This window comes from Pholis gunnellus (genome assembly GCF_910591455.1).
Source record: "Pholis gunnellus genome assembly, chromosome: 9".
Taxonomy (NCBI): Eukaryota; Metazoa; Chordata; class Actinopteri; order Perciformes; family Pholidae; genus Pholis; species Pholis gunnellus.
The window spans coordinates 26475652-26498485 of record NC_136535.1 but is presented as its reverse complement, the minus strand read 5'-3'; the positions used below and the strand labels follow the sequence as shown (position 1 = coordinate 26498485).

The following is a 22834-nucleotide window of genomic DNA, read 5'->3' as shown; positions in this document are numbered from 1 at the left end:
TGTGAATCCTTTAGTTCATCAAATGTCAGAAATTAAAGAAAAATGTCCAAAACTCTGTTTATGACGTCATCAGTGATCAGCCTCGCTCTGCCGATTCATCCGGTAACAACAGCCGCTCACATTCATGTTCAATGCACGCGCACACACAACAAACTGTTCCAGGATCAGTTCTGTGTGTTTTAAAGCAGCAACACACACACACACACACACACACACACACACACACACACACACACACACACACACACACACACACACACACACTGTTCAGGCTCCTGTGTGTGGTTTCAGCAGCAGCTCTGCGCATGCTCAGTGGACACACACTCTCGTATTGATCTCCTCCGTCTCTATCGATCCTCTGGTCGGGTCTCTCTCCTTCAGGTCTCGGTCTTGTCCTTGTCGGGCCCCATGAAGTCCACCCCGTCCACCGGGATGTCCTTCTCCTGGATGGCCTTCTGCACGCACCGCTGGTACTTCCGGAAGGTCTCGGTGCACGGGTCCCCGCTCCGGTCCCCCTTCAGGAATTTGTCCGCAAACCAGCGGTTGAAGCACGTGTCGTACTCCCGCTTCAGGTCGGTGCAGGCCTCTCCGACGCTGTTCATTCTTCTTCGACGGTTTTAAAACCCCGCTGAACGCGACGAGGAAGCAGAAGAAAAGAGTCTTTAAAAAATCAACAACAGCAACTCCGCGACTCTCCTTGAGCCGCGTGATGTGATTGGCTGGTTGTTTGAGAGCGCAACGTCAGACGGATACACGTCACCACGTTATCAGAGATGTTATTTCACTGAGGAGGAGGAATCACTCCGCGAGGAATTAACCCAATTTTCAATATTTTATGTGAATTTTGATAATATTTAAAGTCTTTTTATTATGTTCATGTCTGAAATTCTTTCTTTTTTTAATAAAAATGGAGAAATTAAGAAAAAAAACGACTTTGTATTTTTGTACTTTGTCTTTGATGAAATAAACTGAGATTGTTAACGGTGGAAAGTAAATAAGTACATTTACTCGAGTACTCTACTTCAGTGCATTTCTTAAGGTACTTCCATTTCCTGCTTGTGTGTACTTTCCCTCCATTCAGAGGGAAATATTACTTTCTACTTAATTTCTTTGATAAGTAGTTATATTGTAGATTAAAAAACAACTTTAATAAACAAATAGACGACCTTTAGTAAAGGTCATTACCCGTTGGAGTATTGAGACCCTTTAACAAGGTGCTGGCTTGATCCTCATCTGAAATTCGTTGAGTCTCAAGGATTTTTAGTTGCATTAACTCAGTGTGTGAGACTGGACGTGAACTAGCAGGAGAATAAGTATTGATGCAGGCTTTGATGATGTTGCCATTCCCTCTCTAGGCTGGTCTTGAATGCGTTAATTGAGGAGGCGCTGACTGTTTCTTGACCCAGGCTGTTCCATCGTGGTGTTGTTCTGCTAGCAAAGAAACCAGGCTGGTGCTGTACCTGTAGTTTCAGGTCGTGGCCTCTCGTGGTGGTGCTAAGGGATTTCCACATACATTACACCTGTCAGACTGTATCTTAAATGTTTGAACCATGTCGGTCCTTTAAGTATATTTTGATGATAATACTTCTACTTGTAACAGAGTATTTTCTACACTGTGTAATTACTACTGAGTAGTCCTTCCACCATTGTCTTTCAGTTTGTGTATCTGTAACTGTAATCTGTAATTTTCCAAAAACAGTGTCAGAGTGAGACCTCTTCTTCTTTTAACCCAAACACCGTCTAAAAAAAATCCCGCGAGAGTTTACGCAGCTTTCGGAAATCTCGCGGTTCTCCCAAAGACGACGTGAGGAGCATCAGACTAGTGGAAAATAAGCCGGTATTTGCATTTATTCGGCAACCTACAACATATCAAACACAAGCGGGAGTTAAAACGGGTAAGTAACATCCGGGTAACCCATCGGCTAACGTTTGATTCTCGCTGTTCCTGAGATATTCACGTAAACTAACGTTAGCATGCTTTGCTAGGCCCCTCTTTGATTGTTATGACCCGGATGCTTCGCGGCTACTTTAGCTTTAGCCGTTAGCCGCTCGGCCATGTTTTGTTTTTGTTTTTTTAATTCAATCTTTTAAGTGAAATTATTTGTATTAAGTCTGCTGCCGGAGCTCCACGATGTCTGACAGCGATGACAGCGACTTCTCCGACAACCAGAGTGAGCGGAGCAGCGACGGAGAGGCCGAGGAGGCGGAGGCGGAGGTATGCTAACCGCTACGCTAAGTGATGCTAACTGAACAGTAGAGGAGAATGAGATATGCTAACCCGCTAAGCTAAGTGATGCTAACTGAACAGTAGAAGAGAATGAGGTATGCCAACCGCTAAGCTAAGTGATGCTAACTGAACAGTAAACATTGTGACTTCATGTAGCGTTAAAGTGGGATATATGCTGCAATATTGTGCTAATAGATACGTTATTACTGTACAATTTGTTGTGTACTTAAGTTTGTTTAGGTAGGATGTTAAGTACACATTTGAGGTACTTGTACTTGAGTATTTTTTTCTACTTCTGCTCTACTTTATCTATCGGACAGCTTTAGTTACTTTACATATTAAAATATTTAATATTCATGTATTGACAGAAAATTAACGTGAAACTATTTTGATGGTTGAAGTCATTTTTTTAATGTAAAACATTTGCTGGTTCCAAATGTAATCATGTTATTATATTAGTAATAATGTTAATATAAAGGATTTGAATACTTCCTCCACCTCTGATCCTTTGTTTTGACGTGCAGGAGACGGGGAGCCCCGTGGGCAGCGACAAGGTAGCAGAGGAGGAAGGAGAGGACCTGGAAGAGGAGGAGGAGTACGATGAGGAGGAAGAGGAGGACGACGACGACCGTCCCCGGAAGAAGCCGAGACACGGAGGGTTCATCCTGGACGAAGCCGGTACGAGTCGACTACTCGCCTCCTTTTTAAATCGTTTGAACGAATCAACTGTTCCTCGAGTTTCAACACTTGTCTTCTGTGTTGTTTCTGTCCAGATGTGGACGATGAGTATGAGGATGAAGAAGATCAGTGGGAGGAAGGAGCTGAAGACATTCTGGAGAAAGGTGAGGAACTCGACCTGTTCAGAGGGCATCAACAGAGCTTTTTCATATTTTATTCTTCAGGTGGTGTTGATCGCCTTTTTTCCTCTTTGCTGAGTCAAACAGTCCTACAATGTGCTGACTGTCACATCCGTGTTACAGTCACTGTAAAGTCTGTATTCAGTGTAGTTTAGATTTATTTCCTCTACATGATGTGGTTTGATTTTATAGAAGCACTGAATTGATCTTAGAGCCTTTCACACCTCGTTTGGTCCGGACTTTCTGACTTTTCAGGTTGATCCAAAACAAAAAATTCAGATGTGAAACCTCCACAGAGCGGGTCTGGGTCCAGGTCAAACTGAACTAGGATTCTGTTTGTTTCTAGCGTGAACATTTGTTTTTTTTTGGATGGTTCAGACTTTCGGACCAATTGCAGGAAGTTCTGACGGCTGTCGTCAGAACTGGAAAAAACATAACAAAACGAATCGAGCCGCGGTATCACACGACGACTCAATAAATACTGAGTTATCTCCGCTCATTCAAACTGTTAGGGACGACACACGCCTGTCAACAAATTAATCGATGTCAAGTATCAGATGCTGCTCACCTAGGTGATGACAACAGGATGTAGGAGGTGACAATGACAGGATGTAGGAGACAGGACGTAGGCCACGACGAAGGGACGTAGGCGATGAAGATGGGGTGGAGTTGATGAAGATGGGGCGTAGTTGATGGAGTTGATGGAGACGGGGCGTAGTTGATGGAGATGGGGCGTAGTTGATGAAGACGGGCGTAGTTGATGGAGATGGGGCGTAGTTGATGAAGACGGGCGTAGTTGATGGAGATGGGGCGTAGTTGATGAAGACGGGCGTAGTTGATGGAGACGGGCGTAGTTGATGGAGTTGATGAAGACAGGGCGTAGCTGACGGAGACGGCCGTAGGTATGTCATGTAGAGTCCTTCAGTGTACTCGATTGCAGTGTGGAACCAAAACAAACCGGATCAAAGGTCAACGTAGGAGAACCTGGTTTGGACCTCGAGGTGTGAAGCGGCCTCTGGACGTGTGTGTTGAGTGTTGAGGGTGTTGCAGCTGACGTGCAGCAGAGAGCCTGTTTAACTCTCTCTCTCTGTCTCTTGTCATGCATGTCCTCTTCAGTTAACGGTAATTCTACTCCAGATACTCTCCTGCTCACCGTGTTTCCATGTTTTAATATCGATTCGTATCTGCAGCAGATGGAATAGATCAAATCCATGTTCCCAGAAAGTGTTAACTCATCTCATCTCAGCTGTATTTGTGAGGCACAACGACCAGGAAGCACTGAGGGCAAATCCACCACTGCATTACATTACATTGGCTATAAAGCTAAAATGACTTGTAGCAAATGTGTGTTCACATTTTATCGTGAGATAAAACCAGATGTGAACACATGAATGAAACTTAAAGTCTTGTTTCGGTCCTTCAGAATGAATCTGGTTTTGTTTTATCGTAGTTCCACCTTCAGAGAACCCAGTGTGATCGTTTGCCCGACGCTGCTACCTGGTAGACGGCTGCCATGTTTATTTATTTCTGAACTAACCGCTGTGGTTGGAGCTTTTTCTGTGGCACATGGTAATGCATAGAATCACTAAAGGCAGAAGTACAGTAGAAACAAAATCAGAACCGGGAAAATTTCTCGATCGTCGCTGCGTTCAAAGACCTCTGAACTGCATTTAAATAGGTCTGATGTTGCCTTCAATGACTTCTGTCTATCCAGTTGGGAAAATAAACTGAACCAGTCAGTGCTTTTAAGGCGGAAATGCTCCATTTCCTCTTGTTTAGTTGATAAAAACTACCAGCTGTTTGATGAAACTATATATTTCTGCTTTTAGAGATTAAACTCTTCTGTAGGAACCAATGGACCACAGACAGGAAGTCAGACCGTGTTGAGAGACGGACCAACACAATGTTGACAAATATAGAGAAACACCAGACGTGATGTTTAAGAGAATTAAATATAAAATGAGGTGGATGGGACAGATAGGTTGGTCACTGCTGATTGGTTAGAACAAACTCCGCCCCTTTCTAACAGTTAACACAAACATCATGACAGCAGATGTGTGTTTAACGTCAAGAAATACTTAAAAATAACATGAAAGTTAAACTCACTCAGTGATTTATAATAAACAGAATGTGAACCTAAGATTAACTCCACAGTCTAACGTTAACCATCAGAGTGTAAATAAAGTTTTAACGTTAACCATCACAGTGTAACTAAAGTTTAACGTTAACCATCACAGTGTAACTAAAGTTTAACGTTAACCATCACAGTGTAAATAAAGTTTAACGTTAACCATCACAGTGTAAATAAAGTTTAACGTTAACCATCACAGTGTAAATAAAGTTTAACGTTAACCATCACAGTGTAAATAAAGTTTAACGTTAACCATCACAGTGTAAATAAAGTTTAACGTTAACCATCACAGTGTAAATAAAGTTTTTCTGACTCAGTAGAACTTGTGTTTCTAGTCTCTGATCTCTGATCATGTTTCATTGTAAACAACCAATCAGAGGAGAGCTAGTAACGTTAGCAGCACCGCTAACGGCTAACCAACAGAGGTTCACTTCAGTGACATCATGATGCCTTCAGGCTCTGCTCAGTGAACATGAGTACTGGCTGAAGGTACATTATAACGTTATAATGATGTGTTCACATGTCATCTGTAAAATGTAGTTTTGGTGATAAACTAGAATAAATCCAGTAGTTTGAAGGAGATGTTTTCACATGAATATGAAACAGATATTAGAGATGAATTATGAGCTGTTTAACTTCTAACACGAGCGCTAAACACATTATTATACCTCATTACCATAATAATGAAGAGACTTATAGAGATACGCTGTCGGAGTCTTCTGATCCGTCGTGTTTTGTTTCTGCTGTAGCTTCACTTTAACCTTCACCGGTCATGTGTTGTGTTTTTTATTATTTCTGTGCTGTACAGTCACCATTAATCTGTGTGTGTTTGTGTTTTCTCCCATCATGCTTTGTGTTGCTGCTTCCTGATGATGATGATGATGATGAATGTCTTTTGGCTTCTGTCCTCTTCATCCTCCTCTTCATCCTCCTCTTTGCTGCTGCTTCGCGTTAATCCAACTTTATTTTCTTCTTCTTCTTCTTCTTTCTCTTCTTCTTCTTCTGTTTTTTGCTTCACCCTTTTATCGCCACCCCTCCTTGTCTCTCTTCCTACTTTCCTCACTGCTCCCTGTTTCCTTGCATTGCTCCTTGTTTATTGCCTTTATCTCTGCTCCTGCTCTTCCTCTTCCCTCCTCCTCCTCTTCCTCCCTCCTTCTCTCTCACTGGTCGGTCCTGAGCAGAGGAGGCTGAAGGTACGTCTCTTCTAAACTCCATTCATTGATTATTTTACTCTCAATTCATTTAGTTTCACATGCAACATGAGTTTAACCTCTTCCTGTGTGTCCCTCTCAGTGTCAAACATCGACCATGTGGTTCTGGATGAAGACCACTCCGGGTCCAGACGGCTGCAGAACCTCTGGAGGTAACGGAAGCCTTCACATCTCTCTTTATCTTAAAGCCTTTTATCTGCTTCACAACCAGCTTTCCGTGCTTTCAGAGCTCCACAAAAACATTCTTTGTGTTTAGAAACATCAATTATACAGAATTTAGGATGTTTATCGTTACAACTACTCTCATTTATACTTCTTTTTAATTATTAATTTTTTTTTTTTAATATATTATCATGTTGGTGCTCGTTGATCCGGCGTATTGATAACGTGTCGTGAAGGTTTTATTGCACAACGAGCGTAGTTATCGTAGCGTCATCACTGTTCGCTGTCTCAGAGAGCAGAAATAGATTCTGTATCGTGATATTAAATTACACCTAAACGTTTAAACGAACCGATAACATGAGAGCGTATCGGTGCTCGGTTCTGTCATAATGTAGCACCGGATGCAGTCTCTACGGAATCCAACACGCAACCCGTCACGTCCACTGTGCTTCCTCACAAAAGCTCTTTCCTGAGTGGATTTATGTTGCGTGTTGATTGTGTGTTGAGTGTTGATTGCATGTTGTTGATTGCGTGTTGATTGTGTGTTGATTGCATGGTGATTGCGTGTTGTTGATTGCGTGTTGATTGCATGTTGATTGCGTGTTGTTGATTGTGTGTTGACTGCGTGTTGATTGTGTGTTGTTGATTGTGTGTTGATTGCGTGTTGACTGCGTTTTGATTGTGTTGATTGTGTGTTGACTGCGTGTTGATTGTGTGTTGTTGATTGTGTGTTGATTGCGTGTTGACTGCGTGTTGATTGCGTTTTGATTGTGTTGATTGCGTGTTGATTGCGTTTTGACTGCGTGTTGATTGCGTGTTGACTGCGTGTTGATTGCGTTTTGATTGCGTGTTGATTGTGTGTTGACTGCGTGTTGACTGCGTGTTGATTGCGTTTTGATTGTGTGTTGATTGTGTGTTCATTGTGTGTTGATTGTGTGTTGATTGCGTGTTCATTGTGTGTTCATTGTGTGTTGATTGCGTGTTGATTGTGTGTTGCAGAGACTCCAGAGAGGAGGCGCTGGGTGAATACTACATGAGGAAATACGCCAAATCCTCCGGAGGGGAGCAGTGAGTATCTTTGTTCTTTAACTCTGACCTTCAGCTGCAGAAAGAATCAAACCTGTATTTGTTTGAGTATTTGAGTCGTTGTAATATTAACTTCAGAGCTGGTGGAGGGGTTAATATTCCAAGAAAGAAACTCTGACTTTCCTGAGATTTAATGCTGTAAATTTACGGAAAAAAACGAAGAATATTCTCTGAGATTAATGCACTAATTATTGACGAGAAAGAAAATAAAAACGTTCTAGAAAAGAAGTCAGATATTCTCTGAGATTAAAGTGCGGAGTTTCATCGATGTTCGCTCATCAGTGAAAACAAGGTTTGTGTTTATTATTATTGAAGTATTAAAGAACTTTTACTCTCTGATTGATTTGACGTTTTATTTTGAAACTTTCACTCAACCAGGAAGCTTCATTTCAAAAACAACTTTTGCACGTGATCATAACCCTCTTGTTTCTTCTTCTGTGGTGTGCAGCTACTCTGGAGGGTCCGAGGAGCTCTCCGATGACATCACCCAGCAGCAACTACTTCCTGGAGTCAAGTACGTGTGATCGCTCATCAACCAATCAGCATCGAGACACCTCGTAGATCAGGACGTTCCTTTTTCTTAATGTTTCCGTGTTTTGTTTTCATCAGGGATCCCAATCTGTGGACGGTGAAGTGTAAGGTGTGTTTTCATCTGGGACGAACACACAAACACACACACACATACATACACACACACACACACACACACACACACACACACACACACACACACACACACACACGACCTCATCATATCCTGTCTTGGTAGATCGGAGAGGAGAGAGTGACGGCCATCGCCCTGATGAGGAAGTTCATCGCCTACCAGTTCACCGACACGGTGAGAAACTGCTTTATTTTAACACTTATTTGAATGCTCTGCTCTGATTGGCCGGTGAGGCTGAACTCTGAGGTTTGTGAGAATCTTAATTTCACAACTAATTGAGTCCTTCTGGAGGAAAGAAGTTCTCTCTGTGTGGCTGATTTATGATCAGTTTACACATTTTATGAACATTAATTATCATCAATTTATCCATCGGTTATGGGTCCAGATCCGGATGCAACGGCGTCCGGAACCCAGACCACGGTCCACCTATTGGTGACCGTTACATCTAATTATTGGTGCGAGTAGATCACACACAAAGTCTCTGCACAGATGCAATGAGACTGGAGTGACGCGTATTCGCGATGGCGCGAAAACATTGTGTGCCACTGTGTTGCGATGGCCTATCAGCGTTGAGATGCTTTAAATGAATTCTGTCCCCTTTGACTCCACAGCCCCTCCAGATCAAGTCCGTGGTGGCCCCGGACCACGTCAAAGGTTACATCTACGTGGAGTCGTACAAGCAGACGCACGTGAAGTCGGCCATCGAGGGCATCGGCAACCTGAGGATGGGCCTCTGGAACCAGCAGATGGTGCCCATCAAGGAGATGACGGACGTCCTCAAGGTGGTCAAAGAGGTCACCAACCTGAAGCCCAAGTCCTGGGTCCGGCTGAAGAGAGGCCTGTACAAGGACGACATCGCTCAGGTACCCACGCAGAGCTACACCGGGGCTTCTAGAGGGCTCATGTGTGAGGTTCACTAAATACGTTTAGATAATCGTTTTAACTCTGTAGTTTAACCCTCAAAGCACTTTCTGGGCATTCTTTCTGCTCCCGTCACATCTCTCGCTCTCTCGTTTTATATTTCAAAATAAAAGTCCTGCTCCTCTATGAAACAGAACCATGATGACTAGAAGTAGAGAGAATAGAACATGTCTTTAGTGACATCAATCATTAAAAAGAGGATTGACGTTTCTTTGATGTGTTGGTTGATGGTGAGAGTAATGAGCTCTGTGTTGATGTCTTCTTCATGGGTTCTTCCAGGTGGACTACGTGGAGCCGAGTCAGAACACTATCTCTCTGAAAATGATCCCTCGTATAGACCTGGACCGCATCAAGGCCAAGATGAGTCTGGTAGGAACAGACACACACCAGCACACGCCGACACACACAACACGCACCAAGAAACACGCCAACACACACAACACGCACCAAGAAACACGGCAACACACACAACACGCACCAAGAAACACGGCAACGCACACAACACGCACCAAGAAACACGGCAACACACACAACACGCACCAAGAAACACGCCAACACACACAACACGCACCAAGAAACACGCCAACACACACAACACGCACCAAGAAACACGCCAACACACACAACACGCACCAAGAAACACGCCAACACACACAACACGCACCAAGAAACACGCCAACACACACAACACGCACCAAGAAACACGGCAACACACACAACACGCACCAAGAAACACGGCAACACACACAACACGCACCAAGAAACACGGCAACGCACACAACACGCACCAAGAAACACGCCAACACACACAACACGCACCAAGAAACACGGCAACACACACAACACGCACCAAGAAACACGCCAACACACACAACACGCACCAAGAAACACGCCAACACACACAACACGCACCAAGAAACACGCCAACACACACAACACGCACCAAGAAACACGCCAACACACACAACACGCACCAAGAAACACGGCAACACACACAACACGCACCAAGAAACACGCCAACACACACAACACGCACCAAGAAACACGGCAACACACACAACACGCACCAAGAAACACGGCAACACACACAACACGCACCAAGAAACACGGCAACACACACAACACGCACCAAGAAACACGCCAACACACACAACACGCACCAAGAAACACGGCAACACGCACCAAGAAACACGGCAACACACACAACACGCACCAAGAAACACGGCAACACACACAACACGCACCAAGAAACACGGCAACACACACAACACGCACCAAGAAACACGCCAACACACACAACACGCACCAAGAAACACGCCAACACACACAACACGCACCAAGAAACACGCCAACACACACAACACGCACCAAGAAACACGCCAACACACACAATACGCACCAAGAAACACGGCAACACACACAACACGCACCAAGAAACACGGCAACACACACAACACGCACCAAGAAACACGGCAACACACACAACACGCACCAAGAAACACGGCAACACACACAACACGCACCAAGAAACACGGCAACACACACAACACGCACCAAGAAACACGCCAGCACACACAACACGCACCAAGAAACACGGCAACACACACAACACGCACTAAGAAACACGCCAACACACACAACACGCACCAAGAAACACGGCAACACACACAACACGCACCAAGAAACACGGCAACACACACAACACGCACCAAGAAACACGCCAGCACACACAACACGCACCAAGAAACACGGCAACACACACAACACGCACCAAGAAACACGCCAGCACATGCTGTTCTTCCACTTGATTCTCTGTACTGATAGTTAACCTCTGACCTCCTGTCTGTCTCTCTCTCTGTCTGTCTGTCTCTCTGTCTCTCTCTCTGTCTGTCTGTCTCTCTGTCTCTCTCTGTCTGTCTGTCTGTAGAAAGACTGGTTTGCTAAGAGGAAGAAGTTTAAGCGACCGGCTCAGAGGCTGTTTGATGCGGAGAAGATCAGGTAAACTCTCTAAAACCATTGTGACGGTTTGATGTATTTATTCTAACGGTATCAGTCTTTTTTGTTCTTCACTCGTTAAGTCTTTTTAACATCTATCTGGTGCAGTGAACAGTGTGAGTCTCTCTGACTGACGGGTGATGGTTTGATTGACAGGTCTCTGGGAGGAGAGGTCAGCCACGACGGAGACTTCATGATCTTTGAGGGGAACCGTTACAGCCGCAAAGGATTCCTGTTCAAGAGCTTCGCCATGTCGGCTGTGGTGAGTCTTTGTCTTTCAGGAGAAACTCTTTAAATAAACGCTGCGTTTTCCTCATTCGGTTGTCGACTTGAGCCCTGATTCTCCACTTGCAGACAGTTTTAAAGCCAAACTCATGTTTACAATGTTTACTGAGGTAATGAATCAAGAGAGAAGTAGAGTCATTTTCTCATAGACTTCTATACAACCAGAGGAGTCGCCCCCTGGTGGACACTAGAGAGAATGCAGCTTTAAGACGCTTCTTAGAACCGGAGGTGGTTCCTCCAGGTAAAGGATCCAAGTTGGTCAGTCATGTAGTGTGAAAACCAAACCGAGTTCCAGATCACAAGGCCGAGAGTCGTGTCGTGTGATCTCTCCTTTACCTGCTGCCTCTTCACTCTGAACACTGAAGACGGTCTTTGTTTGGTTCCTCTGACAGATCACAGACGGAGTGAAGCCGACGCTGTCGGAGCTCGAGAAGTTTGAGGACCAGCCGGAAGGAATCGACCTGGAGGTGGTCACCGAGTCAGGTAGTGTGTGTGTGTGTGTGTGTGTGTGTGTGTGTGTGTGTGTGTGTGTTAGCTACAGGCTAACGTTAGGTACTGTTGATCAGGTCAAAGTGAAGCATAAGTGAGTTTATTGCCTGCAGAGAATGTTTTATCCATAAAAATCATTTCCTATAAAGGTTGTGGGACCTGAAGTTAATGCAAACTGAGAGAACTGTTTGAAAATGACAGTAAAAAGTGAAGCTTTTGAATTGAGTTTGTTGAAGTTATGAAAACAAATGAATTTTAACTGATTACAGGATTTGTATGGAAGCCCATTCCTGCAGCAAAAAAAAAAAAAAAGATGATGTTTTTTTTTATTATTATTTTATTTAGCCGGAAAAAAGTTTAAAAAAAAATCATGATCGAGATTAAAATATATTATTGTAAAAACCTCATGATCTTTTTTTTTAATTTTTTGGTGGATTTCTTTTTTTTTTTTTTTGCTGGAGGGAATGAGCTTCCATAGCTTTGACTGCAGACGTTCTCTGATATTTAAACTGCTTTTAAACAGTTTAGGAGTTGATGTGATGATGTGGAATATTTTATTTATTTAACAGTTTTTAACTTCTTGTTTATTATAGTTCAGTTCTTGAATAAAGACTTTAATGCAAAATGTATGAAAAGTTATATATTGTGTGTGTGTGTGTGTGTGTGTGTGTGTGTGTGCATGCAGGTAAAGAGCGTGAACACAACCTGCAGGCCGGCGACAACGTGGAGGTTTGTGAGGGAGAGTTGATCAACCTGCAGGGAAAAATCCTCAGTGTGGACGGCAACAAGATCACCATCATGCCCAAGCACGAGGACCTGAAGGTACACACACACACACACACACACACACACACGTTTGTCTTCCTATACCTGTGAGGACCCTCATTGACGTCATCCGTAACCTAAAGCTAATTCTAACTTCTAACCATAACCTTAAAACCAAACCGTCATTAAAAACAATGAGCACCGACCGAAGTGTGTGTGTGTGTGTGTGTGTGTGTGTGTGTGTGTGTGTGTGTGTGTGTGTGTGTGTGTGTGTGTGTGTGTGTGTGTGTGTGTGTGTGTGTGTGTGTGTGTGTGTGTGTGTGTGTGTTCTCTCAGGACCCTCTGGAGTTTCCGGCTCACGAGTTAAGAAAATACTTCCGGATGGGCGACCACGTGAAGGTGATCGCCGGCCGGTACGAGGGCGACACCGGCCTCATCGTCAGAGTGGAGGAGAACTTCGTCATCCTCTTCTCCGACCTCACCATGCACGAGGTATTTAATGGCGCTGAGTCATTAACACGTAAACGGGACGAAACAATCGACTGTCTGGAGGGGATGTTCAGGCGTGACCTCTCCCGTCTCACCCTCTGCGTGTTTGTGCAGTTGAAGGTTTTGCCCAGAGACCTGCAGCTCTGCTCGGAGACGGCATCCGGCGTGGACGCGGGAGGACAGCACGAGTGGGGGGAGCTGGTCCAGCTGGACCCGCAGACCGTCGGGGTCATCGTCCGGCTGGAGAGAGAGACGTTTCAGGTAACGGTCTGCTAGTTTAGCCCGAAGCTCGGTGGACGTTCCCAAAGTATAAAGCCGAGTGAGACGTTTGCTGCGTGTCTCTCAGGTGTTGAACATGCACGGGAAGGTCACGACGGTGCGGCACCAGGCGGTGAACCGCAGGAAGGACAACCGCTTCGCCGTGGCGCTGGACTCAGAGCAGAACAACATCCACGTCAAGGACATCGTCAAGGTCATCGACGGGCCGCACTCGGTACGTTCACCGCTCGTTCTGTCTGCTTGAGATCCTGCAGCTTCCAAAATATTCTCTTCATGGTTTGTCATTTTTATTTCAGTCTGTTGTTTAAACATCTGAACTCAAAATGTTGGAAAATATGGAGGCTCCACGTGTTTTATATATTAAACTATTCACATGTTTCAGCCTCTCCTCTCTTCTCTCCTCTCCTCCTCTCCTCTCTCCTCTCCTCCTCTCCTCTCCTCCTCTCCTCTCTCTTCTCTCCTCCTCTCCTCTCCTCCTCTCCTCTCTCTTCTCTCCTCCTCTCCTCTCCTCTCTTCTCCTCTCTCCTCTCTCCTCTCCTCTTTTTTAAAGTAGACATGTAGAATAAAATGTTTTTATGAAATATCACGATTTTAAGCTTCCGTTCGGCAGCTTTTTCTGATGGAAGCGTTCATCACACGTGATGTGTTCAAGGACCGTCGGAGAGATAAAAACCTTCTGGCTGTGATGAACGGTGTAGTTTTTGCATAAAAACATAGTTTGTAATCTGGTCGGTGCGTTTTGTGGTTCAGAGGGTTAAACAGAAGCTTTCTGTTGAGGACTGAATCAGGAGTTTTTAGGATTCGTGTCTTTGGACTGAAGGCTGCTCGTTCCTCCTGCAGGGCCGTGAAGGAGAGATCCGTCACTTGTTCCGAGGCTTCGCCTTCCTCCACTGTAAGAAGCTGGTGGAGAACGGAGGGATGTTCGTCTGCAAGACCAGACACCTGGTGCTGGCCGGTGGATCCAAGGTCAGTGTGACAGATTCTCACATCAGTGGATGAGGAGATTCATTCAAAGACACACGGAGGCGGAGTCGAGTTTGTTTCACTCACAATGAGGATTAAATGACACCTGTGGTCATGAAGCCATGTCTTTGTCATCTCTCTCTCTGTGGTCTCGTTTTTCCTCTTCAAAATAAAAGCCCTGCTCCTCTATGAAACAGAACCATGGTGACTAGAAGTAGAGAGAATAGAAAATGTCTTTAGTGAGAATAACAGAGTTATGATGACATCAATCATTAAAAAAGAACAAAAAAATGAAAGCAGAATTTCTTTTATTTTGTATTAAATGTGTAAAAATTGGAAACACTGAAATAATGTTTTTGGATGAAATATCAGTTTTAAGCTTTTAGTTTTGGTGCTTTTTTCTGATGGAAGAGTTCGTCACACGTGATGCGTTCAAGCAGCGTCAGGAAGATACAAATCTGACGTTAATGACACTTTTTACAGCTTCTGGCTGTGATGAACGAGGCAGTTTTGACGTATCAGCAGCATTTGTTATCACTTGAATTGAGTATTTGATGAACTGTGAACTCTCACAATGACACATTTCCTTCCATCTTTCAAAATAAAAGCCCACCAGCCTTTTCTCTCTGTGACTCTGAGCTCTTGTTTCTCTTTCAGCCCAGAGACGTGACCAACTTCACCGTGGGAGGATTCGCTCCAATGAGCCCTCGAATCAGCAGCCCGATGCACCACGGAGGAGGAAGTGAGTGTCTCAAACTAAACGCACACCAGCAATAATGCTGCTGCTTCAAAGCTGCTCGCAGCGACGTTACACGCTTCCACCGGTGAATCTGACTCATTTAAATGTGATTTACATCCTCACAAGAGGCTTCTGAAGTCCACTCTCAACAGGTTTTATCTTAATAACCCATCATTCACACTTCAGCTTTGTTTATATTCAAAGCATTATTCTCCTAAAGGCCAGAGGACGAACACAAAGATGACGAGAGTAACCGTGAATCAATCTCCTCCTGAGGAGGGATTGTAGTTAAACTACTTTATTACCTTCACACAAACCCTGTAAAGAAGTCTTAGATGTGTTGAACATCCTGTAAACTATTTGATTTCCTTCATACATTCCTCAGACGTGTTTTTATTGGTGAATATTTCACGTGATCCACAACCAAACGCCACAAAGCTCACATGTCGTCTGTTTAAAACGTGAGCATTTGTTGCTTTCTGATGTCGTCTATGACGTTAAACTGAACAAAACAAAAGATTTGGTGAATTTGTAGCTACTTCCTGACATTGTATGAAGTAAGAAGTGATTCAGAATGTCTCTGAAAGGTAACCGATGAATCGATACGTCATGTTAAAGCGACTAAAGAGTCGTTATTGATTTCCTGGTTGCGGATTGGTTGTTGCTCCGTACGGTTGCAGAAGGAACGTGTTGCTTTCTGCCGTGAGTGCCGGTTATCAGTGAAGGCATCGACTAAAACAACCAGAACAAAGAATCATTCCTATTTATACCCACATCTAGAGATAAGCTGCTGTTTGCGCAGCTTTGCTCTCAGCCAATCAGAACAAGCGTTCTTTGATGCATTGCTCTGCTCGGTGTGACGGCTGTGATGTGATGTCACGGCCTCTCTGCTCTCCAGCTGGATCCAAACCAGACAAACACTCGTAAATCTCCTAAATCTCCTAAAGATTTTGTTTGGCCCGTTACGTTTTTAATAAAGTGCTCCGCCAAAAACCAGGGAAAGATAAATCTCTGAGACTTTTACAGCTCACTTTATAACCATAACTTCTGACAAGACGTTAAGATGTTGAGTCATCTTTATTTAGAACTGTTGGAGATACACGACATACTTCAGCTTCGATAAGTTATCGTCTAATAATGGGACGTTTGCTTTCGGGCGAGTAGCTGAGTCTTAAGTTCTACATGCTCGAGGTGAATAAAGTGCAGATTAATTATTGAAAATAACATGTTTACTAGCTGCTGCTGAGTATTAATATATAACACCTTTGTGTCGCTTTAACTTCAGTTGGGTTTTTGACACAATTTAGCTTGTGAGTTTACATAAAAAGTAACTTTCTAAGAATGTATAAATGTCGATCACTTATTTATTTCCGGGTTTAACGTGAAGCTTCTTCACGAGTGAAGAGTTCAGTCGGTGAAGAGTTGACTGTCCACAGCGAAGCTACAAAGTTTATTACAATCAATGAGAATGATGGTAACTCGTATTTCTAGAGCGACCGGACAGAATTCTACGTGCATAAACAATAATGCTGTCGTTTTTAACGTTGTTTTGGGTGTTGATGGAGCTGCTACGATGTTAGCAAAGATTAGCATCGATCGATCCAAACTCCATTCAGAAAACAAGCATTTTGTTGCAATTAAAAAGCAGGTTAGTTCATTGTGGGTTCAAACGGCTGCAGTAAACCAGATTAATGTGACTTGCTGGACACTGAATATTTCTGGTTATTTTCACTTATAAAACAGAAACAGTGTTTACGTCAGCGATGGTTGGTTCGTTGGTCCGTACGCGGAGGTAAGCTCCTCCCACATGAAGAAGATCAATCAAACACTGACTTTGTGTTGATGTGTTTGTCGTCCTGCAGGTTCTCCACAGAGAGGAGGAGGAGGAGGTGGAGGAGGAGGTGGTGGAGGAGGAGGAGGAGGTGGGATGGGGCGGGGCAGAGGACGAAGAGACAACGAGCTGATTGGTCAGACGGTCCGAATCTCACAGGGTCCCTACAAAGGTAAACCAGTGACAGAACACCACACCAATGTGACAAAGTTCTGAGTGTTCTGCAGTCTGCCATCTTGTTTTGTGTGTAAATGACGATGCTGATGAGTTTGACTACACTTCCCAGGTTACATTGGTGTGGTGAAGGACGCAACCGAGTCCACAGCCAGAGTGGAGCTTCACTCCACCTGTCAGACCATCTCTGTAGACAGACAGCGCTTAACCACCATGTACGTACTCTCACGCAGACGCTCCGTTATGCACAGCTACAGATGAAGTGAAATATATAATAATACCTATGGTTATCTGTTCTGTTTTCATGTTTAAGGCTGCTTTAAATATTGTCTGATGCTCTGTCTTCTACAAACACAAATCACATTCGTGACTCCTACAGTTCGTGCATCAATGACACGATCAGCTTCGTCTCTCTCAGCATGTAATCCAGAGTTTCTAACCTTGCATTAATCCCCCTCTTCCTCACCTTCCTCCTCCCTTTAGGGGAGCTAAGAGACCCAGCGGGATGACCTCCACCCACGGGCGGACCCCCATGTACGGCTCCCAGACCCCCATGTACGGCACCGGATCCAGAACGCCCATGTACGGCTCTCAGACGCCGGTACAAGAGGGTACGACACACACTATTCTGGTTTCTTTTTTTAGTGTTGTGGATTTGTTTCTTTCTTTTCTCCATTCATGGTTAATTTAGTATTTTTCTTCTTTCGCGGGTTTGGTTTGGGACGGATGTGAAACAACATATTTAAGAAACGACTCATGAGAAACATCAGATAGGTCGTGATGAGGCTTGAGTTGCTCCCTCTGGGTTGTGAGTGAGTCACTGAGTCTCGGTGTGGGTTCATCAGTGAAAGTCTTTCAATGTGAGAACATGACTCATTGATTTCATATTTAGTAAAACTTTCTCACGCTTTCACAGATTTGCTGCCGTCCAGCTTCAGCGCTTCTCTTAGATTTGTTTTGTGCAATAACTCAAAATATGATGAACGATAAATCTTAAAATGAATGATGCAGGCTTAATCCTTCACTGCCTTAACTATAAACTAGTAAACTATAAACTAGTAAACTATAAACTAGTAAACTAGTAAACTATAAACTAGTAAACTATAAACTAGTAAACTATAAACTAGTAAACTATAAACTAGTAAACTGTAAACTAGTAAACTATAAACTAGTAAACTATAAACTAGTAAACTGTAAACTAGTAAACTGTAAACTAGTAAACTGTAAACTAGTAAACTGTAAACTAGTAAACTATAAACTAGTAAACTGTAAACTAGTAAACTATAAACTAGTAAACTGTAAACTAGTAAACTGTAAACTAGTAAACTATAAACTAGTAAACTATAAACTAGTAAACTGTAAACTAGTAAACTGTAAACTAGTAAACTGTAAACTAGTAAACTGTAAACTAGTAAACTGTAAACTAGTAAACTATAAACTAGTAAACTATAAACTAGTAAACTATAAACTAGTAAACTATAAACTAGTAAACTGTAAACTAGTAAACTATAAACTAGTAAACTATAAACTAGTAAACTGTAAACTAGTAAACTGTAAACTAGTAAACTGTAAACTAGTAAACTGTAAACTAGTAAACTGTAAACTAGTAAACTGTAAACTAGTAAACTATAAACTGTAAACTGTAAACTAGTAAACTATAAACTAGTAAACTGTAAACTAGTAAACTGTAAACTAGTAAACTATAAACTGTAAACTATAAACTAGTAAACTATAAACTAGTAATACAATGTTAATGTTGTTAAAGATGCAGCAGCTGCATTTTATAATAAAGGTCCAATTAAAAGAGCGTTGAAGTAGTCAAGACGTTTATTTTTATCAGAAACTTCAAAACAGAATCTAACTTTTGTTTAATTTTAAAGTTAGAAAAAAGTATTTTATTTGTATCCATTCATGTTGTCGTGTCATTAAAAAAAACAATGTTTGTGTTTCTCATCGCTCGTTTCTTATTTAATTTGTTTGTCCTCCAGCTGGAAGTCGTACGCCTCACTACGGCTCTCAGACCCCATTGCATGATGGGAGCAGGACGCCAGGTCAGAGTGGAGCCTGGGACCCCAGTAACCCCAACACACCTTCCAGGTAACACACACACTCACAGACACACACACACACACTCACAGACACACACACACACACTCACAGACACACACACACACACTCACAGACACACACACACACACACACACACACACACAGAGCTTAGTGTGTGTTACTTTCATGTTCTTTACTTTATTTTTAAACCGTTTGCGTCTTCTCTCCAGGAACGAGGAGGAGTACGACTTCGGCTACGATGACGAGCCCTCCCCGTCCCCTCAGGGCTACGGCGGGACCCCCAACCCCCAGACCCCCGGTTACCCAGAAGTCCCCTCTCCACAGGTCAACCCTCAGTACAACCCTCAGACGCCTGGCACGCCTGCTATGTGAGTCCTTCAAATGTTCTGTGGGCTCTCTGGAGTTCTTCTTCACGATGGTCTGAATGTAGCTCAGAGCAGGAACTACGTTTTGTGTCGTTTCTGGTATAAAATGTTTGAATTTTAACATTCTGGTGGCTTTAGATTCTTCTAAATGATGATGGTATGTGTGTGTAGGTACAACACAGAGCAGTATTCTCCCTATGCGGCCCCGTCCCCTCAGGGCTCCTACCAGCCCAGTCCCAGTCCTCAGAGCTACCACCAGGTGGCGCCCTCGCCGGTCGGCTACCAGAACACACACTCTCCAGCCAGCTACCACCCGACACCTTCACCCATGGCTTACCAGGTAGGAGACGGTCCATAAGTAATCAGAACCGTCTCTTAATGAACTTGAACGTGACGACAGCGTGACCCTCGTTGTGTCCACAGGCCAGTCCTAGTCCCAGTCCGGTGGGCTACAGTCCCATGACGCCCGGAGCGCCCTCTCCTGGAGGCTACAACCCTCACACCCCCGGCTCCAACATCGAGCAGGGCGGCAGCGACTGGGTGACCACCGACATCCTGGTCCGGGTGAAGGACTCCTTCATGGACCTGATGGGGCAGACCGGGGTCATCAGGAGCGTCACGGTAAAACCTTAATGATCCTAATGATGTGCAGCTCCTCGCCTGTTGGTTAAAGGGAGACTAATCAATGTATTACTACAGTAGATGGAGTTTGGAGTACCAAAGAGTACTGAGAGACTTTGTGAATCTGAACCTTAAATAAGTCCACAGCAGAACATTGCTTTACCTCATACAACCACACGTCTGAACATCAGTACTGTCCCTTTAAGAGTCCAGATATATCAGTGTTGATTATGAGAAGAACGTTTATTATTTCCATCACCAGACTTTGGAAGATTGAAACTCTTCATCTTGTTTTGGAAGTTGATCTGAAGAGAAGCGAGTCCTCGTCTGTGAAAGAGAAACGTGTTTTAAATTAAACAGAGATGAGGACCAGAGGACCGGATGCAGCTGATCCCTCAGTAGATCATTTACATCCTCTGATGATTTTAGGTCTGCAACTCATCTTAGTCTTCAAGATTGCACATCAGGCAATAATATTTATAACATCATATTCATATTGGGCAATAAGCAGCATTTGAGAAGCTGAAACAAGAGATTTTCTGACATTTTGTGCTTAAAAAATAACATTTGATCAACTATGAAAATAGCTGCCGATGAATGTTCAGCTCTGAAATGATCCTCATCATGACACTTTATTAATATGTCATAGTTTGCATCACTTACTGACGTGTTTTGTGTGTTTTCCTTCAGGGAGCGATGTGTTCGGTGTTCATGCAGGAGTCAGAGAAGGTGGTGAGCATCAGCAGCGACCACCTGGAGCCCATCACGCCCACCAAGAACAACAAGGTACCGACGGCTGGGAACTTTGTTTATGTTTATGTGGTTGTAAATACGCCAACGATACGAGTCCTCGTGATCAATAGCTCTCACAAATGATATTATATATATATAAATATTTTCAGACATTTTTCACTATTTCTTTCCAGATGTTTACGACTTTTTTTCAATAATTTGTATTACTAATTATTTTTAGAACTTTTTGGGGGATGTTTTTGTTTATTTTTAATATATAATATAACGTCAACGATACGAGTCCAGATGATCAATATCTCTCTTTTTTTTTATTTTGTACTATTTCTTTCCATATATTTACTAATTTCTTCCAAACATTTCCCCACATTTTTTCAATGATTTATATTACTGATAATGTTCAAGTATTTTTCAAAATTTTCGCAACATTTTTCACATATATTACTGATTATTTTTAGAACTTTTGGGGGATTTTTTTGTTTATTCTTAATATATAATTTAACGTCAACGAGACGAGTCCAGATGATCAATATCTCACAATTTTTTTTTTATTATTTTCACATATTTCTCAGCTATTTTTTCACTATTTCTTTCCAAACATTTTTCTATTTTTTTAAAAATAATTTATATTTATAATTTTCAAATATTTTTCAGAATTTTTACACAATTTTTTCACATATAATAATAATAATAATAATAATAATAATAATAATAATAATAATATAATAATAATTTTAGAACTTGTTTTAGGATATTTTTTGGTTATTTTTAATATATTTTTCACATATTTATTTATTTATTTATTTATTGTTTATCAAATCAAATAATACACACATCTGGAACAGGTTTCCCAGAATATGGATCTCCGTGACTTCTAAAGTACCGATATCAGAACCTCAATACTCATTCAGAACCGGGTTTCGGGGAACATCCCTACAAAGTGCATTTAGACTCATCACATCCAGATGTTCTCACTCAGACCTCGTGTGTTCACAGGTGAAGGTGATCCTGGGAGAGGACCGCGAGGCCACGGGGATCCTGCTGAGTATCGACGGAGACGACGGCATCGTGCGCATGGAGCTGGATGACCAGCTGAAGATCCTCAACCTGAGGTTCCTGGGACGCCTGGGGGGGGGGGGGGGACCACTGAACACTGAAACGTCCTCACAGAGACACATAAGTGAGCTGGGAGCACAGAGACACACACCAGAGACTGTCGGCTGTGATGTCGAAGGCCAAGACAAGCTGGGAATTCACTTTTTATTACTCTTAGGAGACAAACCACAAACTCTCTCACAGCAGATTAGATCCACAGTTACAGTCTGACTCTCTCTCTCTCTCTCTCTCTCTCTCTCTGACTCTCTCTGACTCTCTCTCTGACTCTCTCTCTCTCTCTCTCTGACTCTCTCTCTCTCTCTCTGTGACTCTCTCTCTGACTCTCTCTCGCTCTCTGACTGTATCTGTCTCTCTCTGACTCTCTGACTCTCACTCTCACTCTCTCTCTCTCTCTCTCTCTCTCTCTGACTCTCTCTGACTCTCTCTCTCTCTCTCTCTCTGACTCTCTCTCTCGCTCTCTGACTGTATCTGTCTCTCTCTGTCTCTGGTCGTGTGATTTTTTATAATTTTTACGTTAGCTTTACTGTATTCTCACCAGTGGTCTGAATCTGTTTTTAGTGCTTTCTGAATATTCTGTCAGTACTTTTTTTGGTGGAGGAGGTTTAAAGAAAGTGTAACATGTCAATAAACTGTGAACCAGTTCA

The 22834-nt window shown here is 43.1% G+C and overlaps 2 protein-coding genes across 2 annotated transcripts in view; one reads left to right on the top strand and one right to left on the bottom strand.

Annotated features, from left to right (window-relative positions):
• triap1 (TP53 regulated inhibitor of apoptosis 1) overlaps positions 1–802 on the bottom strand; it is a 907-nt gene extending 105 nt beyond the window's left edge. Inside the window, exon 1 of the mRNA XM_079166350.1 lies at positions 1–802. This exon is cut by the window's left edge and continues 105 nt beyond it. Within this exon, the coding sequence (XP_079022476.1) occupies positions 378–602 (225 nt within the window). The 5' untranslated portion in view covers positions 603–802 and the 3' untranslated portion in view covers positions 1–377.
• Positions 803–1778: 976 nt separating this feature from the next.
• Positions 1779–22834, top strand: supt5h (SPT5 homolog, DSIF elongation factor subunit). Its single transcript, XM_079165597.1, has 30 exons — positions 1779–1895; positions 2112–2215; positions 2752–2905; positions 3001–3069; positions 6397–6408; positions 6509–6578; positions 7588–7656; positions 8123–8188; positions 8284–8314; positions 8444–8512; positions 8950–9201; positions 9539–9628; positions 11187–11257; positions 11411–11516; positions 11932–12022; positions 12714–12850; positions 13130–13285; positions 13397–13543; positions 13629–13775; positions 14402–14527; positions 15182–15266; positions 17126–17266; positions 17381–17483; positions 17752–17879; positions 19257–19365; positions 19548–19706; positions 19875–20043; positions 20127–20324; positions 21015–21110; positions 22071–22834. Exons 2-30 carry the CDS (start codon positions 2132–2134, stop codon positions 22398–22400), a joined length of 3465 nt encoding a protein of 1154 aa, XP_079021723.1. The 5' UTR covers positions 1779–1895; positions 2112–2131; the 3' UTR covers positions 22401–22834.

Bases quoted from the DNA above. Each gene is read 5' to 3' on its own strand.
- supt5h (XM_079165597.1), top strand. From the start codon at position 2,132: ATGTCTGACAGCGATGACAGCGACTTCTCCGACAACCAGAGTGAGCGG. The intron at 8,189-8,283 runs GTACGTGTGATC...TGTTTTCATCAG, and splicing joins CAACTACTTCCTGGAGTCAA to GGATCCCAATCTGTGGACGG. The intron at 11,517-11,931 runs GTGAGTCTTTGT...TTCCTCTGACAG, and splicing joins GCTTCGCCATGTCGGCTGTG to ATCACAGACGGAGTGAAGCC.